At 42.9% G+C, this 12,650-nt stretch overlaps 1 protein-coding gene across 2 annotated transcripts in view; it reads left to right on the forward strand.

Moving 5' to 3' along the window:
- The first annotated feature begins 255 nt into the window (after positions 1–255).
- Positions 256–12,650, forward strand: part of WLS (Wnt ligand secretion mediator) — a 115,325-nt gene continuing 102,930 nt past the window's right edge. For both annotated transcript variants that reach the window (XM_068964727.1, XM_068964728.1), the window contains exon 1: positions 256–548. In XM_068964727.1, coding sequence (XP_068820828.1) covers positions 443–548 — 106 coding nt within the window. In that variant the 5' untranslated portion in view covers positions 256–442. The remainder of the gene's footprint in view (positions 549–12,650) is intronic.

A 12,650-nucleotide genomic window follows, 5' to 3' on the forward strand; every position in this document is an offset into this window, starting at 1 on the left:
AGTTCCTGGCGGGACAGGCTGCCAGCCAGACCTGGGAGCGGGACACCGGCACCCGCCGGAGCTCTGAGCCCCGCACTGGCGGGCAAGGGGGAGAGGAAGAGAGGGAGGGAGGGAGGGAGGGAGGAAGCGCGAGAGGGAGGGAGGAAGAAAGGGAGGGAGGCGGCGTCATGTGATCGCTTCCCTGCTCCTTTAAGCGTCCACAGGCGGCGGAGCGGCCACAATCACAGCTCCGGGCATTGGGGGAGACCGAGCCGGCTGAGCCGGGGGAATCCGTGCGGGCGCCTTTCGTCCCGGTCCCATCCTCGCCGCGCTCCCGCACCCCTGAAGTTTTGAAGCGCCTGGAAAGGAGGCGAGGGAGAAGGGAGCGTGAGAGGGGAGGGAGCAAAAAAGCACACTCTAAAACATTTATTTCAAGGAGGAAAGAAAAAGGGGGGGCGCAAAAATGGCTGGGGCAATTATAGAAAACATGAGCACCAAGAAGCTGTGCATTGTTGGTGGGATTCTGCTTGTGTTCCAAATCATCGCCTTTCTGGTGGGAGGCTTGATTGGTAAGTGCGAGAGCTGCAAACTTTTCCCCCTTTCTCTCTTTTCGGGCCCCTTCCCTCTTTGCCTCTCGGGCTACTTGTTACAGTATCACTGCCTTGCTTCTATGATCTAATTAGTCCGGCTATTGTGCTTAAGAAAGCAGAGCTCCATGGGGCTCCGTGGGGCACAATCCAGTCTAGTGGCTAAGAGAAAAGGAGGGGAAAAAGTTTTGGCCTAGTTTCAGTATCCACTTGAAAGGAAAGAGGGGGGTGGCGGGGGTGGGAATCTTAAGCATGGCGACGGATCGCGCGAGGAAGCGCTGGGTTACAAACTTGATTGCTCTCCCCCCGGCTTTTTCCCGCGTTCCCCCCTTTTCCTCTCGGTTCCCTCCTAATCAGCTCCGGGAGGGCAACGTAATCGACTTTATTAGGAACAACTGAAGAGTCGGAGAACTGCGCCCGGCGCAACCCCGAGCCCTGTTACTGGGCTGTGATCTCTGCATGTGTAAACGCTTTTGGTTGTCTCAGCTGGGGGTTGAGAGTTTGCATTTTGGGTCCTGACCTTCGTGCCCTCTGCTTCCTCGCCGCATCCCCAAGCCACCCCCAGCCGTGGCCGTTGGCAAAGTCCGAGCCTGGGCTGGGAGCTTGGATGGGTGAGGTTCGGTGGGAGAAAGTCCTCGGCCAGCGCCGCGGGAAGTTGGAGAGGTCAGGGGAAAACGCGTATCAGAAAGGTGTGTTGCTTTTGGCCTCTGGGGAATTTCCCTTCCCCCATTTCTTAGAGCCCCGAGAGCCTGTGAATCTGGAGCCTCAGGTCTTGCCCTGGCGCTTCGGAGGGCGGCCCCCGCCACAGCCCCCCGCAGGTGACAGCTTCCCCCTGGGAGACCTCGCCTGGCGTGTATCGCCCGAACCTCTCGAGCTAAACAGGCTTCCCGGGTGAAGAAGATGGTTTCATGGACCTTCCACTCAGAAAACTCCCTTCTCGCCGTGTCTCCGTCTCATCTCCATCCTCCCGCCCCTCCGCACAGTCGCTTTCCCCTCCCCCTCGAGATTCAGGACGTCCCGGCGCAAACTTCAGCGCCAACTTCGCCGCGGGTGCGGATGCAAGGCTTCGCTTCCCTATTTCGCAGATTTGTAAAACTTTGCGGAGTGGAGAGTCCACGGAGGGGCTTTCTGCGCGCGTCTCTTTTCCAGAGCTCGCGTGGTGCGGGTGTCGTCGTGACTGTGAGAACTGCCCAGGCTTGGGCACCCGGGGTCGTGTGCGTGGCGTTTTGTCTCCAGGCTTGGGTTGGATGGGAATAAATGAAAGGGGAGTCAGGTTCTGTAAATCACTGTAACATTCAAGCTAACAGTTTAAACAAAGGAGAGTGGGTGAAGCTTTATCAAGGAGAGAAATTTCTAGAGGAGAACATGCCTTTCTCTGTGTATGTATCCACAAAGCAGAAAGAGGTTCCGAGTTTTCCAAGCTCATATCCTCAGTTTGGGTCAAACAGCTTAATTTTTTTATTCTTGAAAACCTACCCCCCACCACCCCACCCCGCCCCAATCCCATGAGCTCCTGTTTAGCTAAGTGCAATCTCCGTGTTTCCCTGTATTGGATTTTTCGAGGCTCTTAGTACATTCTCTACTGGGAGCTGAAGGCAGCCTTCCCTGTGCCCTCACAGTGATTATGCAGCGGTTACAATTATACCTCTTGTCTCCCTTGATGAGCAGTTGCAGTTAGATGCCATTGGATCTTGTGTGATTTCAGTGGCAGACCATAATTAAAATTTCTTGCACCTTGTGCTTTCAGAATTAAATTGGCCTATTATCCCTGTCTGACCTTCATCCTCTTTGAGGTTTTTGCACAAGCAGCGAACCATTACACATAGTACCCTGGTATTTGTTGGTGTGTGTTTCTTTTTCCTTTTCTAAGGCTGATCTAGCCCATTATCCACTGTTGTAGGTTTCTTAGAGTCCTTCTGGAACTGGCATCATTTCTGGAATCTTAATATGGAGGAGAAGGTCCAAGGGCAGTCGCGAGTGGCTGCTGGAGTTGCCATAGGTTCAGAAAGGTTGTATGTTCAAAGAGAAGTTGATTTGGAGTAAGCTGTGCCAAGGGTTGTTTTTCCAATAGAACTTGATTAGTGACCGCACCTGGTGACAATCTCAAAAAGTTAGTGATAGTCTAGATTTCCCCTCGGTAAATGAACTGCTTTAGTCCCAGCTTTCCTGGACCAAGGCAACTTTCTATCTCTGTATAACACTTCTTGGGGAAAATTGTGTAAGTTTACCTCTTACCTTTCCTCCTTCCTCAGTTGCTAAGACTGTGTCCCTAGTCCTGGCCTGAAGGCTGAAAAGATCAGATCCATTTCATTGTAAACACTTTGAATAGTGGTTTAGCCTTTATCTCAACCACTTAGAGTTTTTTTTTTTTTTTTTTTGGCTGTTAAATCTAAGAACTTAGGTATGCTCCAAGACCCAAATATGGGAAATAAATATCAACAAAAGGTAAGTGATATGTTTCCCCAGCAAGCTGGAAGGCAGGAAACTAAGCAAAGGATGGAACTTCAAGAAAGTGGATGAGTGGAATTAGTAACTAAAGGAGCAGTGGAAAGTAAGTCCAGAAACCTTTGCTTCCACCCTCCCCAGTAAAGGAGAGCTCTTTCAGTGCTCAACCGTATTGATGGTAGGATATCAGGTGTCTTGCTTATGCAGTGTCTTTCTAATTCATTTGCAGAGGCCAAGTGAGAAAGTGAAATTTTCACTTTGAATTGGCCTTGGTATTTTGGTATAATGTTCCTTTTTGATCACTGTTGTCCTAGATGAAAGGAAACATGACTGCCTAGAAAGGGGAGGGGCTGAATAGCAAAGCTCCTTATTGTAAGGGTGTAAGTACACTACACACATATTCACAAAACAAAAACAACCACCACCCCCAAACAGTATTGACAAACCATGCACCTAAGCTGGTGAGGAGGAACCTTTTCAGACGAGTTTAAGATTCCTTTCAGTTATGAAATTGTATGACTTTCCAGTGCTTTTGAGAGTTTTATATGACATTCACACCGGGGTTTGGTTATAGCTTTCTAGAATTGATGGGGGAAAATTTAAACACTAGGTAAAAAGGAAATAAGAGGGATCTTCCCCTACTCCAGCAACCTTCTTAGAACCGAGCTTTTTTATTTTGGTTTGTTTTTGTACTTGTTTGTTTGTTTTGTGCCAGGGTCTAAACCTTTAATGGGATTTTGCAACAAGGCTCTGGAAAGCAATATCTTATATGGTAGAATTTGAGATACTTAAGAATTCACTGAATTATGCCATGCCATGCTTTTGTACAAAATTTGAGCCTTTATAAAATCACGCATTTGATTATTTTCTTATGTATTGAGAAGGTTTCCTAAGTGGATAACTTATTTTGTATTTAGAATTCATTTAAAAATGTAAGAATCCCTGAAGGAAAAGAAAACATTTTTAAAGATATAGCTTAATCTTTAGCCTTCTTAAAAATAAGCCTGCAGAAAATTTAAAAATAATTTTCCTTTGATTTCACGTTTGGTGAATTTTGTTCCTGGAGAAGCAGCTGCAGGGTGGTGGAAGGGGGGAGGGGAGGAGACCATGTTCCCTGAAACAAGAGTGCAGCCGACTAAAAATCATGAACTTGATTCCCTGGTCTATTATGTGCAATTTGCTCAGCTTCAGATTAGTCATGTCTGGGGGATATAATGGTTGGAAAAGCAGGTCAGCATTCCCACCTGTTCTAAAGACTGGTAAGAGTATAAAGGATCAGGATTGGATGAATAGAAAATTATTGCATTGTTTTAAGTGTACCCATAAATGAGAATATTCCAAACTTAAACCCAAATAAATATCAACAAACTGACCATTATTATTTCTTTAGGAAAGATTACTTTCTTTCAGAGGTTTAGTATGTGAACAATCTTTCATTGTTTCTTATTGCTGAGAATATTATGTGTGTATATATGTATGATGTACATACATATATACACATTTATTATCAGTTTTCTCAGTTTTAACATGGACTTATTACTGCTTTTCAAGGAGCTGGCCCATGTTTTTATGCTATTATTGTTTGAATAGGTACTGTGAATGGTTTTGATTATGGTCCATTCATACGAATAGTTTTTGTTTCTGCTACTGTCCTTTATTGGAAAGTGGCAGGATTTTAAGAAATTAAATAAAATTACAGTTATACAAAGTGTATAAGGGTTTGTTTCTCAGTGTATTAGGTTTTAAGCTTGTCGTAGTATTTATTTTAGCATATATTAATAATGTAATACTTGGCAGTCCTAAGTGTTTGGGTATCTGTTGAGAAAATAACTAATGAACTGACTTTTGGTTGATGTTACTCCACATTTTTCTGTATTTGATTCTGCTTTTTATTTTGTAACATTTCATATTTGACTAAGCTATGTCTTTTTTTTGTTGTTGTTAACTACCAGACTATCTAATATGGTTGGTAGAAGTACTGTGCAACTTGAAAAATCCTTTTGTAAAGAATGGAAAATCTTTTGTAGATTGAAATTACATTATTTAACTTTAAAAAAACTAAGCTGTCTCCTTGGTTATTGCAACAAAATCAATGCTAGTGCTAACAACCTCTAATCATGCTTTCATCTAATCATTTAGTACAGCCTGTCTAGCCTTCGATTGGAATTTTCCCTTTTTCTTTTTCAGAGTAAGAAACATTTCCTTGAGATAATAGTATGGCTTTGTAAGATTTTCAAGTTCCCTGCGTGGAACCCAGACCTAGACTCAAAGTCTTTCCTAGCTGGTTGACATTTTGCAATAATGTGGTCTTTAAAAAGATTTTTTTTTAATCCATGTAGACCGAGGAAAGATTCTAACCTTATCTTCCTCATAAAGATGTTTCTATGGAGATTTAGAACTTGAAATTGTATGAAAGTCCTTCGCTGAGAGTTCATGAATGGTACCTGCCTAGTGTGCAAAATATTGGTTAGATTCTAATGTGTACCTAGGATGGGACTACAATGCTGACTGTGCTTAGCAAAGACCAGATTTGAAGCCTGAGTAACATAGGGGAGCTAGAGGTAGAAAAGAGTCCCTCTTAATCCAGGTTCACTAGCAAAAGATTTCTTACAATGAGGTTTCTAACATGATGATAGTTCTCACTCATTTATGGAGAATTTGAGAGTATGTGAAATGAGAAGCCTTGTTAATTATGTCATCAAATAGCTGTATTAATATTTCATCTTGAAATAAATATATTAACAATATAGATAATTTAATGTGCGTTAAATGTACACTGTGTACCAGGCTTTATTTAATTTGATCCACACAAAGCTTGCCACATTGATGCTGTTGTACTCATTTTACACATAAGTAAACTGAGATACAGAAAGCTCTGGTAAAATTGGTCAAGGCTGCCTATTAATAGCTGCTGCTGGTGCTGTTGCTAAGTCGCTTCAGTTGTGTCCGACTCTGTGCGACCCTATAGATGGCAGCCCACCCAGCTCCCCCGTCCCTGGGATTCTCCAGGCAAGAACACTGGAGTGGGTTGCCATTTCCTTCTCCAATGCATGAAAGTGAAAGGTGAAAGTGAAGTTGCTCAGTCGTGTCCGACTCTGCGACCCCATGGACTGCAGCCTACCAGACTCCTCCGTCTATGGGATTTTCCAGGCAAGAGTAGTGGAGTGGGGTGCCATTGCCTTCTCTGTATTAATAGCTAGTCAGGGTCAAAGCTAGGATTGGATTCCAGTCAATCCAGAATAATCAACCGTTAGGTGCTCCTGTGCCTACCTGCCAAAGCCTTGACTTCTAGGGCTGAATAGAAATAATTTGAATGTAGGCATGATGAATAAGACTGCAAATGCAAATAATTTCCCATTTTTAACCATTGGGTAACATGGTAAAGGAAAAAAAAAAAATCTGATGATAAGTGAAATGGAGTCCAGCTGTACTTAATAAAGCAGAGCCTTGCCAGGCTAAAGGAGGACAACTTCTGGGAAGTCTACATATGCCAGTCCATCCAATTTCTCCAGGTTCTAACCAGTCTCTGTGATTCTTTGAATCATCTAGATGGCTGAGCAGCCAAGTTCATCGGCCACAAGGTGTTTGAGTTCTACTACCTTAAGGAAAATTACTCGATTTTATTTTCTCTAGTTAGTGGTTTTGACATATTTAAACAGTTATAGAGGTCTAGGCTTCTTCAAAGGAAGAGGAGAGAATAAGTCAACTGAGGCTGTAGCGATTTTAGAGGGTGTGGTTTGGCAGTGAGAGCAGAGCAGTTGAAAGAAGAGCTTCATACTGAAAGTTAAAAATTCATTTTCCCCAAAGGATGATTTTTGTTTATATACACACCCATGCCTAATAATGAGGGCGTTTCAAACCAGAGGCTTGCATGCTGATACCTTGAATAGGTACATTTTGTTCTTTGGGAAAAATGCTGGTAGATTTTCTCTATTGAAAGATTTACTGCTCTCAGTTTTGATAGAGACTCTAAGAGATGATGGGAGACAGAGAGCATCGAGACATGAAGTGATCATGTCTATTTCATTGCTCTTGTGCTTTCTTGGAGGTGGTATGATGATGGTGCAGTAGAACAGACAGGTGTGCCATATGTGGATGGTTCCCAGAAAGAGTGTCCAGACGGGGATGGGAATCGAGAGGAGGATCTTGAGGCATTGAAGTTCTCAGACTTGATAGTGAAATGCTTTGCATTTTTCCCTTTTCCTTATAGGGCTAATCTAAAAGGATTGATAATTAGAAAAAGAGCAGCTGATATGTTTTAGAACAGGGGTCCCCAACTTCTGAGATCTAATGCCTGGTGATCTTAGCTGGAGCGAATGTAATAATAATAGAAAAAGTGCACAATAAGTGTAATGTGCTTGAGTCACCCCAAAACCATCCCCTCCCACCTGGCTCTGTTGAAAAGTCTTCCATGGAAACTGGTCCCTGGTGCTAAAAACATTGGGGACTATTGTTTTAGAACACACAAAACCCTAAGGTTCTTTAGCCCTTTAACACTAGCTCTCTCTCCCCTCCATCCCTCCCTCCCTCCCCCACCATGTTCCACACACAATTAAATTTTGTAGAGGAGCAAAAGCAATAATCAGAGTGTCATCTGACCAGTAGTGAAGGATTTGGCCAATTATGATTTGTTTGCATTTTGAAGATTTACTGGGTGACTATAGAAAACATTTTACGTGATGTGTTGATTTATTTAGTGAACATAACCTAGAGCAGCAGGTCCTTTCTCCAGAGTTCAGATGAATGTTAGGTTCTCACTTAATCACATCAGGATCTTTTTGGGTTTAGTAGAGATAGTAAGAGGCCTGGCATTCAAGTCCATGATCCTGAACTCAATCAAGCCATGCTCTCAAGTCTAATGTCACTCTCCTTCTATTGTTCCTTCAGTTTCTACTGGAAACAAAGAATCAAGTGTGATGAAACATTCTGCACAAAGTCAATAGAAGGTGAAAGTTCAGACTGGCTTGTTCTGATTTTACCCCTTTCCCAGACCACATGCTCCCGTTACTGCCTGGGTACTATTCACTGACCTGGTTACTTTCTGTACAAATAATCCCAATGCCCAAAACATATTATGCTGGGAAAGCTTGAGGGCAGGAGAAGAAGGGAGGAACAGAAGATGAGGTGGTCAGAGGGCATCACCAACTCAATGGGCGTGAGTTTGAGCAAACTCAGGGAGATAGTAGAGGACAGAGGAGCTTGGTGTGCTGCAGTCCATGGGGTTGCAAAGAGTCGAATACAACTTAGTGATTGAACAATGACAACAAAAACATACTAACCTTTTCCAACAGCTATTGTAAATGTTGACCAGTGCTTGCAAGCCATGCTGGGGAGGGCTGAGCCTGAGATAATTACACCCCAGCTCCCCCCGCCAAAAGAAATTATTGCACCTAGCCGACAGTGACTGATAGTTGGAATCGAAAACTCATTGAAGTTCCTGACCTGAAGGCCAACTAGACTTAGCATACACAGTAGGTCCTGAATATCACTGTTGAATACAAGAGAGGTGGATATGGAGAAAAGAGATAGGGGTAGGATATGGACTCAGGAAAGAAAAATTAAGGCCTCTGTAAACATATGAAAGGGCTTCCCAAGTGGCTTTGTGGTAAAAAATCTACATGCCAAGCAGGAGACACAGGTTCAATCCCTGAGTTGGGAAGATCCCCCAGAGTAGGAAATGCTAACCCATATTGGTATTCTTGCCTGGAAAATCCCATAAACAGAGAAGCCTGGTGGGCTACAGTCCAGGGAGTCACAAAAGAATCAGACTCCACCTAGTGACTAGACAACAGCTACAAATACATGAGAACACTCTTTGGGTCATAGCTTATGCCTGGATTTCCAGAATCTACTTCTGATGCCACACACTTTTCCCAAATTGAGCTAGTGTTTCTGTCTTCAAAGCCTGTTTAAATCCTGGGCCTCCAAGTGCAATTTCTGCTCCCTCTTTTTTCTCCCTACTCTATTCTTTTAATATTCCTTGGTAAAGGGTGGTTTTTTGTTTTTTTTTCACTGACCCACAGGAATTATAGGGCCTTCTTAATCTTCCAGTTAATTCCCTGGATTAACTCAGAGGCTCTAGCCATAAGTACACATTTCCAAGAAAGCAGAAGTGATTGAAGGAAGAAGCCAAGTTATTACATTTGTTTTGGCAAGGCATTATGATTTTTCTTTAGGAAGAAGGTAACCGATCCTTAAATGACGCAGTCCATCCCCCCTCCCTGCTCCCTGTCCCTCCAGCCCCAGATTAATAAGGTTAAGCTCATGAGAGCTGGCTGGGGGCCAATTAACTGCTGCTTTTAGTTTTGGGCTAAGCTCCTCCCAGAGAGAGAGCCTGGTGTCAGGGCAGCATCATGTCGGTGAGATGAACTTGACTGTAACTCAGCAGACCATCTGTGATCTTCATGATCTCAAATAAGTTACAGAAGCTTCTTGATGCCAGCCCTCAATTGTGATGTGGGGCAGAGCCTCCTATTTCATGGATGATTGTAGTAAGGAAGCCACGATCCCAAGGACAAGGCACCCTCTGGGTTCTCATGGAGTCAGGGCCACCAGAGATGTAATTCTCAGAGGACTTTTTGCTGAAAATATCTGCTTAACCCTGTATCTGTCTTTCCTACTTTTCTTTCTCTGTACCTCTCTGCTCTTAGATTTGGAAAAATGTAGCCTTGAGGTCGTTTATTTTCTATTCTTTTTCTTTCTTGAGTCACCACCACTTTGTCAAACACCTCCAGATTCATGGATCAATTTAGACAGAGGGAAGTGAAATAACCCAAAGCATTACTCATTTTGGGTTTGAAAGTGCATACAGAGTTCAACTACTTTCTAACATGGATTCTCATTATAATTGTTATGTCTCATAAGGTGCCTTCCCAAGATGGTAGATTTATAATAATATTGTTGCAGATAACTAGTGAAAAAGGATATGAGTCTAAGTTGTTATCCTAAAACATGCACATTTTGCTCCAGGTCTATTACTTTTGCTTTATACACAATTTTATTAGAGCTTGGTTATGCCATTTTCTAAGTGTACAATAGTTGGGTCGATTTGCCATAGAAACTCACTGGCAGCCAAGAGATGTAGGCAGGTGGTAGGTAATAGGAGGACACAGGAAGAGAAAGGGCGCATTCCCAAGGTTGTGGGGTATCTGGATATAGGCAGATCATTTCACACTAGAACCCTCTCCCGCCCCACTGCAGTGGCTTCATGACGTTATAGGCTGGCGCATGTTAATTTATTCCACTTTAAATCTGTGTGCTCTTAACGCTTGCCTTGGGTGCAGCTTTTTGGATCTACAATATCTGTCCACTTTGATATTATTTGGGCTCAGTGGGAGCTGTGGAGCTTTCTGCTATTAAACTGCAAAGTTGAAAGAGCCTTGGGAGATCATCTTGTCCCACTTCCTTTGAGGAGGGACCAGAGTCCCAAGAAAGGGAAGAGGCTCAGTTTACACAATTAGAGTCTTGGTTTAGACTCAGATTCTAATGAAGGTCAGCACTCCAAGCATGTATCTCCTCCCGAGTTGCAGGGTGAAAATCATCAGATTTCTATCTGAGACCTTCGAGTATTGGGTAGAAAATTCCAGTTTGTGGTTCTTAAAGCTCTGTTGACTGTTCTGTTCCTTGAAAATAAAATAGTAATATAATAACTTTACTGTCCTCTCCTGCTTGCTTTTGTGTACTTAATATTCTTAGCTAATTTCTCATGAAGCAATAGGATTGTATGGAATGTTAAGCTGTTCTATGTGGATTTTAAAGAATACTACATACTTAAAAACAAGCTAAATTCCTTGCTTTCTGAGAGTGTAGTATATCCCCTTTGTCTTGCCTAAGAAACTGTAAATTAAAAAAAAAAAAAAAAGTGTACTGTGGTCCTTACCAATCCAACCAAAGTTCCGTTCTCATGTTTTAAGACTTCATCAGTCTGAAGCTTCTTGTCTAAAATTTTGTGACTAACTTTTGTGCTTTCAGGGGCTGTTTGTGGCAGGCATAATTCTGAAATCGTAGTGAGTTTAGGGGAAGTGACATGCCCTATATTTTTTGGATCTGTTTTACATACCAAAGAAACAACAAAATTGCTCAGGCTTTGTTTCTGTGATTTCTTCACTCTGAAGGTAATTGCAAACTGAAAATTCAAATTGCCAAAATAGGGCTTAAAATGTTGAAGGCCTTAGGCCATTGTGATAGACAAGCATATTTTTGTGATTTCAGAGGTACAAGTATTACAGGGTAAATTCTTTTATTTTTGTTGATATTAAGCAGAGTCACAAAGCACTGTTTTTCACATCCTCTGATTTAACTATAATGAAATTTTTTTTAAAGTCTGTGTTTAGCATGCTGGTCTTCAGGTGATCACAACCAAAAAGTTGAGTTCCATATTTGTGAAACTCAGCCCTCTGTCAAGGTAGAGGTCTTTTTATTTCTGTTCCTTTTACACCAGGTTCTTATGTATTTTATCTGCTCTCATTTAGGTTGTAATTCGCCTGAGAATGGAATGCCTCAAGTGGAGAAAAGACACATCCCCACATTCCTTTCTTTTCTCTGGTCTGTTGAGCTAGTCCTGACTTGTGTGAAATGGGCTCTGACTTTAGCTCCTGCATGCCTGGGCTATGGGAAGTTGTAGATAAGATTTTAACTGAAGCTTTGGAAAGATTGCACCAGGGGCCTTACTGTCACTTAAAAGAACACACCTGTACTTAGAAGAGATCAGCTTCTGCAAAACTGTGAGGTGGAGTTGGGTAGGGTGGGGAAGGACTTGACTGTGTCCGGCAACTCCAGGGCCTTGGACATCTTTTCAGGCACCCTTCCTCCTAATTGTACAGCATTTGCATGCTCATGAGCCAGCCCGTGTTAAACCCTTGGCTGGCATTGGTTTTTAAACATGCCCGAACGGAACAGAGTTCTGCTCTATGAGAACATGCTGTTTCTGGATAATAGGTGATAAAAGAGAAAGAAACAGGATAATTTGTAGACACCCAAGATTTTTTTTACAGAGAAGGCAATGGCACCCCACTCCAGTACTCTTGCCTGGAAAATCCCATGGACGGAGGAGCCTGGTAGGCTGCAGTCCATGGGGTCGTGAAGACCCAGACATGACTGAGCCTGAGCGACTTCACTTTCACTCTTAACTTTCATGCATTGGAGAAGGAAATGGCAACCCACTCCAGTGTTCTTGCCTGGAGAATCCCAGGGACGGGGGAGCCTGGTGGACTGCCGTCTATGGGGTCGCACAGAGTCGCACGACTGAAGCGACTTAGCAGCAGCAGCAAGATTTTTAAACGAAAAGTATACTAAAGTCACCGTTCAATTAGCATTTTCTTTTTTCTTTCATAAGTATCAGGTAATTCTTTCATGTCCCTTCTTCTCTCTCCCACCTACATGTTAAAAAAGACAGAGAGAAAATATAGTTTGGGAGAAAGATGAGCACTAGGCTTGGTATTTAAACAAAATCAGCACTAGTATATATTTGAGAAGATCACATTTCCAGGTCAGGATGTGGTTAGGTACTGATACCAAGTCTGTCCAGGTAAGCCACTGATTCTCTGTGCATCTCATGTTAGAGTAACTCTCCCTGCCAGGCAACACTGGCACAGAAATTTGAAAGTTGTCTTTAATGACTTGGGTGCTTATAAGATTCCT

The sequence above is a fragment of the Capricornis sumatraensis genome, chromosome 2 (genome assembly GCF_032405125.1).
Source record: "Capricornis sumatraensis isolate serow.1 chromosome 2, serow.2, whole genome shotgun sequence".
Lineage (NCBI taxonomy): Eukaryota > Metazoa > Chordata > Mammalia > Artiodactyla > Bovidae > Capricornis > Capricornis sumatraensis.